This window comes from Macrobrachium rosenbergii, chromosome 20 (assembly GCF_040412425.1).
Source record: "Macrobrachium rosenbergii isolate ZJJX-2024 chromosome 20, ASM4041242v1, whole genome shotgun sequence".
Taxonomy (NCBI): Eukaryota; Metazoa; Arthropoda; class Malacostraca; order Decapoda; family Palaemonidae; genus Macrobrachium; species Macrobrachium rosenbergii.
The window spans coordinates 35213517-35229435 of record NC_089760.1 but is presented as its reverse complement, the minus strand read 5'-3'; the positions used below and the strand labels follow the sequence as shown (position 1 = coordinate 35229435).

Here is a 15919-nt window from a genome sequence, read left to right as displayed (position 1 = left end):
AAACTATTTTGGGGATTTTCATCAAAAATGGCTAAGAAATGACTGGACACTAAAAGAGCATAAAAATACCAACCTAACCTAACCTAGGGATGATTACCGGTTACAATTTTGCCGTATGGAGGGTGTTGGGGTGCCCGGTATTGTCTTACCTTATAAGTTGTAATTTGATTAATTATTTTCCTCTGTTATTAAGCATTTGTGAAGGTTGGTATTGAAAAGAAATTTTTTTTTATGTGTTTTACCAAAGAAAAATGTAAATTATAATGTGGGAGGTGGCTGGAGTCTAACGAAAAATAACCGTTGTCTTACCTTATAAGTCGTAATTTGATTAATTATTTTTCCTCTGTTATTAAGCATTTGCAAAGGTTATTTATTGAGAAGAAATTTTTTGTTTTGATGTGTTTTACCCAAGAAAAAATATAAATTATAAAGTGGGAGATGGCTGTAGTCTTCCAAAAAATCATAGTTTTGTGTTGGGTGATGGACAGGACAAGGCTAGCCTATATTGAGAAATTCATGTTCGGAAATAAATCTGTTATTTAATTTGTTATTTCGTCACTGCGACGTTGAGAAAGTTTAATGATTTAATCACTCTTAACCAACTTGCTGAAGCCAATAGTAGCACCATATTCTAGCTGTGAATGGGTCAGACTTTAGACCTACTACAGTTAATGGTGGTGCCACATTTCCCATCCTGCCAAAGGAAGTATTTAATCTTATCCCATAAAGGTACTCTTGTAGGAGTACTTTCGAAGTAAGGTTAATCCTGAGAATGACATATTTGAGTGTACTGTCCAGCTGTTTGTTGTTATTTACAAGTAGCTTTTTTTTAAATAATGTTTGTGTGTGTATACCTGCATGTGTATATATTTATATAAACAAGATGTATACATATATACCTTTAAATTTGTATAGGGTCATATGAAAATAAACTGTGAAAGTGGGTACCATACCAATATACTTTCTATACATATTATACTGTACAGCAGGGTCTAAGTATAAAATTTTGATCTTTGTGTTTTGCTTTTGTAGTAATGAATAGAGGGAGGTTGTAGACAATACCATTTTTATTGGGACCTTAGGTTACTTCACTTAATCATCTGTTTGTGAGGAAATAGCAACACTGCTAAAAAAAATGCAAGATTTTCACAGAAAAGTTTGAATCAGATTAAGGAAATGTGGCAGCAGTGCTAATCACCTTTGAATCTAATTGTAGCTGAAGTAGGGACCCCGACTACAGTACGGTTGCCTCACCACGATATACATACAGTACATATAGCCATATTGCTAAGTTCTGCCATCAAATATCAGTATGGATTTGCCATATTTAAGTATTTTACCATCCCATAAATTCCTTAAATGCTATTTAACATGCACATTAGAATAATGGATGAGACTTCAGATGACCAACTATGCTGAGAAAAACCACTATTTAAAGCTTCTTTTTTAAATATAGGAAAAATAGGTAAAAATGGGGTTGTGAATTGTGAACTACATCCAAAATGTGGTCATAAGAAGGATTACCAGGCTAACCTAACCTTGTTAGCATATGGAAATACACACCACTTTAAAAAATTGTATAGAATCTAATGAAATAAGTATTATATATTATTTTGTTATGAACTGTATGTTATATACAAAACAAAAAAAGAAATTAGTCACTTTAGCAAGCAAAATGTGTTAGTCATGGATGTCATCGCTAGTAGCCTACCCTCATGTATTTGTGGTCAAGTGTCACTAAATGTTAGATATCTAAAGGTGGTATACGTAATGTGTGTATGGATGTATAGTGAATGCTGTATATGTTCATGCGTAAAAACTAACCAATTTACCGCTATTATTATTGATTAGAAGTGCACATTTTAAGTTTAGTGCTATTTTCTTTGCAAACTGCTCATTCTTGTTTTCTTAGTTTCTTATATAAAACACTTATGTGCAGATGCCAGTGGGAAACTAGGGGTTTAGCGGGGGAAACCAAAAATAAGTAAATTACACCAACTTGAATGTTCCAAATGCAACTTGAAAAATAAATGGTTCATATCTTGAACCAGTATCAGTCACAAAACACATTGTGATGGACAGAGATGTCACAAGGCCGATTACTGTGATGCATCCTAACCTTAAACTTTGGCTAGATCCTTTGTTCACAAGATACAATCTTTTTCTCTGTCATACCAGACTTATAAGGTGTTTTGGAAACTTCCATGATTAGACATTTGCAGCAGAGTTTGTAGCCCTTGCCTCCACATGGTCAAGGAACTTGGGAATTCATTGGTAATTTCTATGCATGAAACTGAAAAGGCTGGTTGGTTGGTCATGATAGGGAAGATCAGATACTAAAACTAATTAATCTTGCTGGTGGCATTTCCCTAACAAGTTGGACAGCCTTTCCCCAGCTAAAGCTCTCAGTTTTACTTATAGGTTGTTTTATTAATGAACATTTCGTAAAATTACCTTAATTATAATAAGTTTTTGTGGAGTTCACTAATCTTTAAATTGAAATTTTCCCTGGTTTGTAGACTTAATATTTTTCATAAATAATACAGCTTATTACAATGTTCCAAGGTAAATTTAATGAGAACCTGGCTGTTAGGACAGTGTACTTTTTATATTACTTTTTACTGTACAATTGATTATTGAAATCATCATTTAATGGCAGATTTTTCAGTTGAGGATCAAAGGGCTTGTGATCCTGAGACCTTACCATCATAACTAAGACTAATTTTCAAAATACGTGAACTGTAGAGAATCATGAATGTGAATTACACCTGTTGTAATTGCTAAGTTCTTATTCAAGTTGCCGTAGAACATCACACAAACTTTATAAAAAAAAAAATTTTTGTACCTTCAGTAAATATTTTATTGGTGTGGTTACGCTTACCTTTTAATCTAATGCTCAAAAGGAGACAATTTATTTGGACAAAAGAAAGATCACTTGTGGTTACAGTACATACTAAGTTCATGATATCTTTCTGAGGTATCCATCTAGAAATTTTTTTTTATTTTAGGGGTGTGATTCAGGATAATTTAGATTTAACAGAAAAAGAGAGAAGACATTCAGGTCTTGTATGAATTTTGTAAATCTAATTATTTGGGGGTAAATCTTACCTCAGCTTATATCTCCTAGCCGATAGCTGAGGAGATATAAGCTATCTTTAACAGTGGGTAAGTATCCAAATAATAAATTGTATCATGAAAATTTATGTTTAAATTTCTGTTTTATATTATTTTCTAAACTTAACTTATATCTACAGAAAGGAGGGTAACTACTGGTAAAATATGGATACGAGTCGAGGAAGCAAAGAAATGGTGCTTTTGGCTGGAAATTCACATCCAGAACTTGCACATCTCATAGCAAGGTGAGATTGTAGTATGTTATTTTCCTTTTCGTTGAGGATTCTTTGGACTCTGAAAGTAAAGAACCCTTCACTACACTTATTTTTCAGTACTTGGTATCAAGCGTTCTAGATATTTTCAACTTGTGGATGTTAGTTTTTTTATAGTTTTAATTTAGAACATATATTGAATTGTCACGATAATTGTAAGATTTTACCCCTTTGCTTATAAGAAAGATACAGTAGTTTCCATGATTTTGGATATTCTGTGGTTTGCTCCGTCATGTTAAAAATCATGTTGATAATTTAATTTGTTTTTTTATTTATTTATTTTTTTTTTTTTGCCTAGTTTGTAGGATATATACTGCAAATTACCATATATCTTGCTACCCATCATGAAGCTAATAAAGTATTTTTACAATTACATTAAGACACTGGCAACTTTCTTATATTCTGGTTTAGAGTTCTGTTTCTCACAGTTGTATTTTTCTCAATCTTGTGATTTCATTTTTCATGTGGCTTTTGTAGTACAGCATTAACACTTCATGGATTATATGGTCTCAGCTTTAGTTATATGTCTCTCTAATTACACCGGTTTTATTGTACTGTTTGTGTTCATTTTGTATTTTTTGTGGTTTATACAATTCTGTAAAAAAATGTGAGACTGATGCTGATTCAACTTACCTGTGTCTTTCTATAATGTCTGGAAAATCTTTCAGACAGTCACTGTGTACCATTCAGCTCTTTACATTCCACATCTGCAGAACATTCAGAATACGTACCTGACTGTACATAAAGTTATCGGGTAGAGAACCCTGCCATAGTCTTTGCTCAATGCTTCTTTAGGTCAAAAGCATTTAAACACAACTGACCAGTCTGTTGGTTATTTTAAAACCTTCCCAACTTGGAAAGAGATCTTGTAGTGTAGCATTATACTTCATACAGTAGGTATTCAGATGGCTAAGAGGTTATTGTGCAGTAAAAGAAGAAAAAACAAGATGTTCTTGCTAGTTGTTTATTGATACTTTCTAATAATTTTGTTTTATATGTAAGTTTGTAGTATCGTTACAGTAATTTACATCAAGGTGTATTACACATGAGGGCTTTTATTAATATTGCAGCAGTCTTATTACTGATAATCAGATGTAAGATTAAATATAATAAATTTCATTTTTATTCATTGAAAAGATTTTCAGGCCAGTTTCATGATAGTTAGGAATTTTTACTTAATGGCCTAGTTATTACTTTGCAGAATTATTTTTATTTAAAACTGAATTGCAACATTCAAATTCATTTGATATTTTAAAAATTTTTGCCCCACTAAATGACAAGATTGGTTTTTTATAATGCCATGTTAGGACAAGCTTCAGTTATTTTAAATTAGTACTATCTGATATTCTTTTGTCATCTGCAGTAATTGTCTGTTTTTTTGCTTCCATGTGGTAAGCTTTTCACACACCTCTTTTGTGGTATTGTATAGTTTCCCTTTACCTGACTTTATTTCAAACCAACTTTACAGCAGAATAAAGTGGTTAAACTCTTGGATATATCTCAAGTTATTCTATATTTTTCTTCTTGTATTGGCTTCCTATACGATGGGCAGTCGACTTGGGAAACCCATGGGCAACGTTGCTGTATATCACAAGAGCAATCGTGAAACCATGGTGGAAATTGGTGACTCCGTAAGGGGCCGAGATGTATTTATCCTCCAGACTGGTACTAAGTGAGTTGTAAGGTATCTTGGAAAGAGCTGGAGTGTAAGGGAATGAATGCTTTGGAAGTTGTTTTTTCAGCAGGAGTTGTAGCAGTGGTGTTTATTATATTTTTTAAATTTGCAAAGGACTTTTTATGTAGTGTAAAAAATTTTTATTTTTAATATTACAGGAATTAAATTTTGTGTAGATGGCTGCATTTGCCAATTAACACGGCATCAATCAGGAAATCAATATGTACCGTTGGGCACTTGAGCAGTATGCATCTTGCAGTAAAATAAAAATTTATGAGGGACATACCTGTTACCTCAAATCCAAATGCAGGGCGGTGGTCGTTACACATTACTTTGTATGACTAATGCGATGGAAGAGATGGAAATGTTGGTAGATGCATATACTGTATGTCAGTCTACAGTTTAAAAAAAAAAATTGCTGTATAGTTTAGTTAAATTAAACTAAAATCCCAGATCATTTTTCTTCAAAATAATCACAAATTGCTGTTTATAATGCTCTCAGTACCTATAAATAATTATATTGTATTACGCTTTTTACCAAAGAAACACAAGATTTTCACCCACATGGAAGTTTAGTGATATTACAGAGATTTTAAATGACCATGAGTATGGAGAACTATTTTCTCCCATGAACCTGTGGGTACTAACAATTGTTGTTTTTGTATGCCATTTTGATTTTTTCAGTGTTCTATATAAAATATCAGGTAACTCGCATGGAACTTGATTAATGTGGAAAATGAGAAAACAGCCTGAATGTTCATGAAATTGGTAGGACATGTTGAGTAGATATGGTAACATTTTTTTAATACTACTAGATTCCATATATTTCAGCCAGAAAAAGCCAAAGAATGCTCTACGTAATATTACCAAAGTGAGGAGGGTTGATTTCATTACAAATAAAATTACTATTGTAATTTAGTTATGAAGTTTAATATTGTACATACATATGAAGTGAAATAAATTTATATAATTTTTTAATAGTATTAGGCAAATGGTAGTGAGCCACAGCTCTTATCTTCCTAAAGTCAGATTCAAATCATAGCAGGGATTCTGGGAAGGGGTGTCTGAGTTTCTTCATTTCATTTCTAAATTTGAATTCAGTGCTTTTTTTCAAAGGTGTATCCAAAATAATTAGGGAAAGCAGAATTTAAGATTTAATTTTTATTGACCATTGTATTTATATGGATCTGGTGATTATGGCCTTTAGATACCATAGATTATACTCTGCATGCCAGAAAAGTAAAAGTTAAATAAATCCTGGTAGTGGAGGTGTATTTTGACTGTTTATCAGGATTATTCTTTTTTTTTTTTTGGCTATGATCTAATTATTTGTTTAGCCATCAGAACCACAAGGATTTATTATGTTTATTCTTCTTTTTCCTGAATATGATCAGATTTTTTTTAAAATTTCAAAAACTGGAAAATAGTTTGAATAGATTAGTGATTATGTGTATAGTATGTATGTAGGTAGAAGACCCTCTTTGAAACACAGTGTTGACAGTGATAGCTGCATTCCTTTTATATAGTTTTTTCAATCTTTCTAATAATCATTTTTTCAGGGTTACTACATTCTGCTAGTAACTCACCATTGTTTGCCATTCTTATGGGAGGAAAAGAGTTGCAGACTGGGGTAGTTTAATTAGGAAGAATACATTGTAACAAGTTACAGAGTAGCTGTGCAGGTAACTGAAATGTGGCATTCATCTTCCTTGGAGTTTTCCATCTTCTGAAAAAATCGTCATTTGTATTGTTCTAGGGCCATGTTCCACTGAGGCTATATTGAACAGGTTCATACTGGAGGACAAGAGTAGACTGGCAGTCATGGTGGATCCTGCTTATTATATCTGTGGTGGTCAACAGGTGATTGAATGCTTGCTGATGGCTGATTGGCTGTGGTAGAAACTCACTCAGTGGTGGGCTAGTGAGATATCCTTGTAAGTTTTTGGCTTACGAGTACACCTTGCCAGCCAGCCACAGCATGAGTGTCTTACTCAGCCAATCAGTGGTCACCATGCATATGACCATCTTGTATATAACACGATGGACAGTCTGCACTTGTCTTTTAAGGTGAATATGCACCGTAGAGCCTGACCGGAACATGGCCTTGATACTAACAATGATTCTTTCCCGAAGAAAGAAAACTCCACAGAAGTTATTCTGTTACTGTCACAGTGTATTCTTCCTTAATAAAACTACCCTTGTTTGCAACTTTTTTTCTCTCCTATCACTGAAGAACATTAGTGAGTTCCTGGCAGACTGCAGTAACCCAGAAAAAATAATTATTAGAAAGATATATAAAACTCTATATAAACTGAATGCAGCTGATGCAGCTATCACTTTCAATGCAGTAATTATGTAAACATTCTTCAAATGAAATGTAATTCTCTGCTAATCCACATTAATTCTGAGATATAAGAACATTTCAGTTGATGTCCAGATTTACATGTACAGTAATCTGAATTGGAATAATTAAAATCCAGTACAGTGTACACAGAAATTCATAATTATTCACTTGCTGTTCAGATAGATATGTAAATTTCATAGGATACACTAAAATGAAATATTTTAAACAAAACACCAAAGAAATTAGTGGTCTACCTTTCTGGCTTTGTGAAATCTTTTGTTGAGGAGCAATACTTGTTTGGATAGGTATGACCTTATAGGCAATACATACATTTTGGAAGCAAATTTTGTGCCAAGCTGTATTCAGATTTAATTTATTGAAGTCCGATCAGTAAGGTCATCATCATTCAGCTCTTCATCAAACAGATGTAATGTTATACAGTCTGATGTTCTTCTTTAGAACCTTGAAAATTCTTCACTGAAGCATTGGCCATACTAGTGGTTATTTTTATTTGTAACCATGGTCATTGCATCATGTTGTGAGAACTTTTGCAGATCTATAACATATTTGAGTGGATAGGTAAGTTTGCATGTGATTTGTAGAAAGTTTTTGAGCATAATCTTCATTAGATACTTTCTTGATAATGTGTACCTCCCTTTTTTAGATGAGAATGCGGAGAATTTTAATTCAGCTCTTTCTCATTCCATGTACTTTATTGTCTGGTATAGATTTCATTATCCAATGTGTTCAGTCTTAGCACCCTTACAAAAACACAAGCAATTCATTACTTGAATAAGCCATAATTAAGCAGTGGTTTATAGAAATGCATAAAATGTGTTTTCGAGCAAGTCTTAAGCTTTAATTAAAGGATTGAAGATTTGTTGGTTGAAGTAAAGAACTGAAGAGTTGTTGGTTGAAGAGTTTGCTGATTACTGAATATTAGTGTATTATTTAGGGGTTGATCTTCTGTGAAACCTTTTCTGCCTTGTGCAAGTGTAACTATATGAATAAGTATATGGTGAACTTTCTTACCCAAAAATTGCTTTGATTTATAGTGGTCATGTTAAAACATTGCTACTGGGTTATTCACCCATCAATATATGTCACGGTGAGAGTTACGTAAAAAATTATAGGTATCTACAGCATGCATTAGCAGGGACCTCATGTGATGTTTCATAAATTTTATAGTGAAAGTGGAAAATTGTGGCATTGCAAAATATGCAGAAGACTTTTTGACTTTTTGAGTATGATGTTAATTTATCTTACTCATACAAAATGCTTAATGCATATACTCATGGAACTTCATTTGTGTGACTTTGAATCCTTATTTTGATACATCCTAAATTTCTGGCAAGGCACACAAACCTGTAGGTACATGAACAGGTATTGTTCTGTATCTGAGGCTGTGGAGTACCTTATGGAAGGGATTGCAAGGTGGAAGTTATTCCGTTATTATAGTGTTTTAACTATTACCACCTTATTTTTTTAGATGGAAATAATGCAAAATAAGCATGTTACTGCTTACACAAAATTAATTTTTTAAGACACCAACTGGGTTTTGGTGGTGTAGGTCCCCTTGGAAAAGTGGCCAGTTCAATCTGGTCCAAGAACCCTTCATAGTTATGATACTTTTTCTTTATCTTCACTTTGAATAGGTTGCCATTTTCCATATAAATTTTTCTTTGCTTCTACACATCATAACATGGAGTGCCACACATTTTCCCCATCACTTATATACAATGCCATATTCCATTACCTTCTCCAGGTCTCTTAAGGTATATGCTTACTGTAACATGAACAGTTAATCAGTACAGCGACTGTTTAAGTTTATCTTGAATTTCCCTGTTCCTTCCATTTGTCATTTTGATGTTCTCACCCACCTGCTGAAGTTTGCTATTTAGGATAATTTAGTGGGCGTGTGTGTGTGTGTGTGTGTGTGTGTGTGTGTGTGTGTGTGTGTGTCACAGCAGTGTAGCCACTGACAACCCCATCAGTTACATAAATGCCTCCATTGCTGTCCATGATGATCCCTAGATACACTGTTCATAAAAAAAGCATTCTTACAGCATTAGCAGCAACTAGATAGAGTAGAGTATTGTGAAGTAGCAGGATATACCAGAAAGTTGTGGAGAATGGAATAATTGAGGTTTAGTGCCAGGTGGGAATTTAGACAAATTGCCAATGACATGAAAACTTTAGTGATTGATGGAAACTCAGTAGTAATATGTCTTAACTAAAAGAAAAGGGTTGTTTGTTAAACAGGTACACGCAAAATTCAAATTAATTTCTTATTTGTGGAAGTACTAGCTCTTCATAAAAATTCTTCGGATTTTTAGAAGTTTCTATTGAGGTTCTGTTATGACACCCATAGTTATGGTTTTTTGTTCACAAAAAAAAAGGGCGCGTTTACAACACCAGTGCCTCCCGGATCCTGAGATATTTACTTGCCAGGCACTTCATATTTTGTGTACACTTAGCAGCTGCAACATCAGTTGGGTTATGAAGTGAGCACGTCATACATGGTTGATGGGGGTGTATGGAAAACTAGTATTAATAAACTCAGTAATCATAGATAGCCTTCACATGTGTAGAATGCATCCAGGTGCATGAAGCAGAGCACTTCAGATAACATCAGTGCACATTCTCGGTTAACCCCCTTGTTCATAAAATGATGTAGTTTTCATTATTCTGTCACCTGTAGTAAAATGACTACTCAGCTTTCCTACTGTTTTGTGAATGTGCCTTAGCCAAGTTTCCATTATGAGGGCATTTTCATTTCAAATTCAACTTTGGTGCTATGTGAGATTTTATGTTACCTTTTGGCAACAAAAGTGTTGCTATGCTCCTGTGAGTACTCAGCTGCACTTATGTTTAATTTTTCTTTCGGTTTTCTCACTTCTCCCGTGTTACTGTAACTTTGCAATAGATATTAGGGTCAGTGTTTATCCAATGGATATTTCCATTTTTTTTTATTTTCTTGTTCATGTAATTCTAGTTTGGGAATTTGCTTGTCGAATGTAATGGACTATTGATGTAACTTGCCCCTGCTTTGTCCTTAGCAGGGTTCCTTGTTTGCAAAGTAATGTTTGCTGAGGGATTTTTATGTAGTTTGCCCTGTACCACAGTAACGGTTACTGTGGTTCTCCATTCTGGTTGAGCTTATTATGTGAATTTTTTCCTATGATTTAATATGTAGTGCATCATATCTTTGACATGTATCATGTTTCTTTGTGTAACTAGGTCATATTATACTAGCTTTGTTTGGGGATGGTAAATCCTGTAGCACCTCATCATCTTTGTATGATAACCATCATTTGCAGTGCCCTGCATCAGCTCTCAAGTTATAATCAGAGGCCACCACTGTCAAACACAACTTAGGCACAATCCATGATTGTTGAGGGATCTACAATAGGGCTAAACAAAGATTCATGCTACAAAGATACTGGTAATTGTTTTGTAGATGGGGCAAGAATTGAAGACTGGGACTTTGAAAAAGAAATGAGGCATGATGAACACTTAGCATGACAATATATCAGAAATAATGACTCACCTGCTAACCAGGTATTGATGACTCCCCCTGCCAACAAGGCAGGCAAGCCTACAGGTGCAACCCTTGGCAATAACAAATACATTATGTATCAAACCATTATACATGTGTAAATAATGAGTGATAGTGTCACAGGGTTAGCACATACCACTAAACTGATTAAAACAGTAAAGTGGAAGCAGTTATAGGCAGTAAAATAATTACACGTCACTTAGAAATACTGAAGCTGAATGAGAAAGCTGGGGCAGCAAATACCAATAAAAACAAGTGTTTATTATTAGGAGGGACATTACATCAAAGGTGGAGATAGATAAACTGACAGGTGACACTAAAGAATAACTATAGTGAAATTGACATATCAGTAATGAATACCATATTACAGGACATAGATGAAAATCACTTTTAAGTATACGCAGAAGCTTAAAACAGGAGAATTTATTGCAAACAGTAAGCATCCTTCTCTTGTTAATGTATCCTTCACTCAGTAACAAAAAATTTAAAGAAAGCAGTTAATAAGAATAATAAACTGCCTCTGCTTGTTAACTAGTTAAATGTTTGTTAAGGAAAGTAGTTAACATAAAGCATGAATTTACAAAAAATTTGACTATAAAATATACACAGTATTGTATATTGAAAGCCAGATATATTAAGAAATCTTGAATATTTGCTGCTCGTGGGGTGAAGTAAAGAAATACAGAAAAGCAAGAGGTGTGTAAAAACTAACCAGGTAGTTCCTGGGAAATTGATAAGGGGTTAAATACATATTCATATTTCATCAGTGACTTTTACCTTTTTTTTTTTACTATTTATTTAAAGAAAAGTTATTAACAAAAGATTTTAGTAGGTTGTTGACTAGTGTTGAAAGCTATGAAAAGGAAATACAGTGACTTGAGCTGAAGAAAACAAAACAAGTTGGGAAAAGAGTAAGACTGAAAACATGAGCAGATTTGTGAATACATAGGTTAGGGCCCAGGTGTTACTGCTGCTCCGAGGGTGCCCTTTGTTGAACAAGACAGTCTGGAGCCATCATGGACTGTAATATAGGCATTTTTATGACATAGAATTATTGTGAATTAACCAATTTTTTGCTAAACTGGAATTACTCTTCTCTGTGCACCTTGCATTAGTTTATATGTTAGACTCACCTGTCCAGCTTAGGTCTCAACCAACAATAAACATGGCTTCGTATGTGGTAAGGTGTTCATTGCATGTTGTCTGCCTTACTGGTATGGAGGCATAAGTAATTTAAGAGGTGTTTGGATAACAAAAGCAGTTTGAACCTATATTCATGGTGGTTTTTCCTCTTTATTTTTTATCATCAGATGTATATAGACTCACAAAAATTATTGTAATTGAACCTCTTACATACTGTACTGTAATTCTAATAACCTTAATGTAAAATAAAAATGTACATTATATTGCATATCTTGTGTATTTGGTGATGAAGGTAGCATTAAGGGCAAGTTCTTTGTTAAGGAAGTGTACATTATGTAATACTTTGCATTCTTCATAGTGTGACAGAAGTTTGCTTTTCATCGTACAGTGTCGGTCACTTGTTACCTGATGCTCAGTAACTGTGGTTATGTTATTTGCTGAAAAATTTTAGTATTTTTAGAATTATTTTCAGAGCTGAAATATAAATTGACATTTCAGAAGGTGAATTACAGTTTATGATTTCAGTATTTGTTTCGTCTCACATCTTCCATAGTGTGTGATTTCAGTATTTGACTTTCATGATTTGTCCCTGCCTACCTCACTCACATAAACTTCCATAGTATTCATAATGTTTCATTGACACACACACACATACACACACACTCTCTGTCTCTCTGTCTCTCTCTCTCTCTCTGACATGATGTATCTTTACAGGCCATTAATTACTGCTATTTCTTGCTTCTGACTTTCATGATTTGTCCCTGCCTACCTCACTTCTAAGATTGTTCCATGTAGATAAACAAATTTTCTCCTTACACTAAATATTTGGTTTTGGGATACCTGTGTTTTGGTATTCATAATGTTTCATTGACACACACACACATACACACACACTCTCTGTCTCTCTGTCTCTCTCTCTCTCTGACATACCAAGGCATTTCATGTCATGAACTTATATAAACACCAAGTACTGTACTGTTTTACAGGAGCCAGAAAAATATGCTGAAGATTGAGATAGTCCAGTTATGAATTTAGAATTTCTTGTTTAATGGTGAAGTAATCAGGCATTATATTTATTAGGTAGTAGAAAAATTTTGGGTGTATTTGATATAGTAAGGAGTTCATTTAACCGTAGGGTCCATAAAAATTGTAAAAGCTGTTAAATAGTAAGTAGGAAGGAAATTATGTATGGGATGTAAAAGTAGAAAAAACGTACAAGTTGCGATTAACTAGACACTGCCAAAGTCTTTTTTAGTAAGCTGAATGGATCTCATCTCATCTGTCAATCCTTTACAGTGAATTTGGAATATAATGTAATGTTAGTTTTTAAGCCTTGTGAGTTTCATTTTCATCAGAAATTTATCAGAAATATTACTAGGTGATTTATTTATAACAAGGCTTAATTTTAACAGATTTGAAATGTTGGGAATATCAGTTGTTTTTTTTTTTTTTTTTTTTTTTTCTTTTTTTTTATAGGCAGGGCCATAAGTTGAGATGTATTGTTCAAGTCATCAGTAAGTTTGATGCATTGCATTTTTTGTCCAGTAACTGAATAGCACTGAAGCTTAGTTTCTCTCTTCAGCATCGAGTTACCTCAAATAAGACAAAAATTAGTGCTGTGGAAAGTATATACGTAAAAAAATTTGAAGATAAATTTTGATGATGTGTAGCAGAGTAACAATGGTTTTTTTTTCTACACATTTGAGACTCCATCACCATTGGTTGGTGTCAGTTGGAGGAGAGGATAGAGTTATTTAATTTTTTCCTCACACACCTCGGTGTAGACAGCTACATCACTAAACAAACAGTTTCTTATTCCAAACTGGTTTATCAAGATTTTGGGCACAAAAAGAGATCTGGCTCCTTTTAAAATTGTATATCTGGCTTAGATTATATATTTGGTTAACATTTTTTTTTAGTGTAGATTAATTGTATTAAGAATACTTGTTCATTTTCTTGAAATGCCATGATTGTAGATTTTCCCCTTTTGTTTGCTATTTTTTATTTGATAAAATACAAACCTTCATGCTACATGCTACCCTGGTGTGTTGTATGACCTTGAATTAATTGTATATATGATTTGGTTTTATTTATTTAAGATTACATGATTGGCACATCCCTTAGCAGTGTATGCCATTACTTACTTTTCTCATGCAATCATTATCAACCAAGCACTTATTTTTTATTTAACATGCAGATACCCAAGGCTCACAAGGCTAAACTTTCGTTAATGTATTTAGTGCGTGTAGGTTGCAGGTCTATTATATATGCTGGACCTTAGTACTGTTCTGTAAGTAGCTTGAATATATAGTAAGATATTTTCCAATACAGTTTTTGAATGAGTTTTAATATCTGTTAGGATATTAATTCCCTTTTCCAGACTAAAGTTTAGCCTTGGGAGCTAGATTTTATCTTTTGTTTTTGTGTTGGATTTTGGCCATAAACTCTTCATGCTTTCCATATTACGCTTGCAGCCGTTTAGAGACACCTGTAGGCCGTGCTGAAGTGAAGGAAATGGCAAATCGTGAGACAAGTGTAGAGATAATGGAGTCGGTGAGGGAGAAGAGTGTTTACCTGATTCAGACTGCTGATCCAAAGTAAGATACAGTACACAATACCAGTGTTGGGGAAACTAACTAAAATTTCAGAGGTTGTAGCTTAAATGTTTAGGTAATGTGATTTTTTTATAGTAACAGATGCATGTTCAGATAACTTCTTGTCAGAGCTTTTGTTGTTAAGATATTTTACTTAGTGACACTCTTTGTCTGGTAAAATTTATTCTGGTTTAAATATTTCTGCTTATTTGTTAGTGCAGAAGGGACGGCATTACATTTTCATCGCTTTCTCTACTGTTTATAGTATTTATAGTGTGCAACATTATTAAAATGCTTTGAATCTGTTATTAAAAGTGTCCTGTGCCTTACATGTGGTGTATTTAGGTCTGCAAAACTATATAAGAATGTTAGTCGTAAATGATTACAGTAATGAGTGGAGTTGGCTGTATTGTCAGTTGAGCTAGACAGAGAGAATACAGTTCGAAATGTAGTGCAGTTTTTTTTATGAGGCAGGCAAGCACATGATAAATTTCCCAGTGAGTTGGAGAAAGGTACCCAGTAGGGTACGATGGGTCAGTTACCCTGGAAACAAAGAAGCCATGCTTACAAAGTTAGGCAAGAGAGCATGGCCATAATCACATTCATTTTTGTATCCTATATCTAGTGTGTTTACTAGATTATTCTGGCAATAAAAATTATTTTTATTTTTTGAGACTTGGATATGGCCAGTAATTTGAAGCTCATAAATTTAGGTGCCAATCTATATAGAATAAATCTCAAGTAATATATCCCATTATGTAATTGTAATAGGTTAATAATTAGTCTAACTTCATGGATGATGTTTGGAAATTTATTTTCATAAAAATGTTAATACAAATTATTCATGTAAGGATGATAATCAGCCTCCATGGGGACACATAATATTTACATATATATTTTATTTTTGAATTCCATAAAACTATTTAGAAAGTAAAGTTTTTAAACACACTTGAGATAACCAGAGGTTTCTGGCACTTTTGTAAAATTTACTTGTACTGAACCCCAGTTAGGGCCCTTGTGAATAAAGGAAGTGTATCTCATGCTGTGAGAATTGCAAAGTGTTTTTGTGTGTCTATGGTATATCCAGACTGTTGAAAATGAATCAATACTATATTCTATATTACTCATCAGAACATTAGGCACCTTACATCAAAGTAATTTGTTAACATATGCCTTTAAACTACAATATACAATGATAGGCTGTAATTTAACACATAT

At 33.5% G+C, this 15919-nt stretch overlaps 1 protein-coding gene across 3 annotated transcripts in view; it reads left to right on the top strand.

The window, feature by feature from the left end:
- Window positions 1-15919, top strand: part of LOC136849249 (phosphoribosyl pyrophosphate synthase-associated protein 2) — a 53769-nt gene that overhangs the window by 815 nt on the left and 37035 nt on the right. Inside the window, exons 2-3 of one of the 3 annotated variants that reach the window (XM_067122517.1) lie at window positions 3255-3359; window positions 14582-14704. In XM_067122517.1, the coding sequence (XP_066978618.1) occupies window positions 3280-3359; window positions 14582-14704 (203 nt within the window). In that variant the 5' untranslated portion in view covers window positions 3255-3279. Of the gene's footprint in view, window positions 1-3254; window positions 3360-4938; window positions 5059-14581; window positions 14705-15919 lie in introns of all 3 variants that reach the window. The other 2 variants (XM_067122518.1, XM_067122519.1) reach the window with 2 other exon arrangements.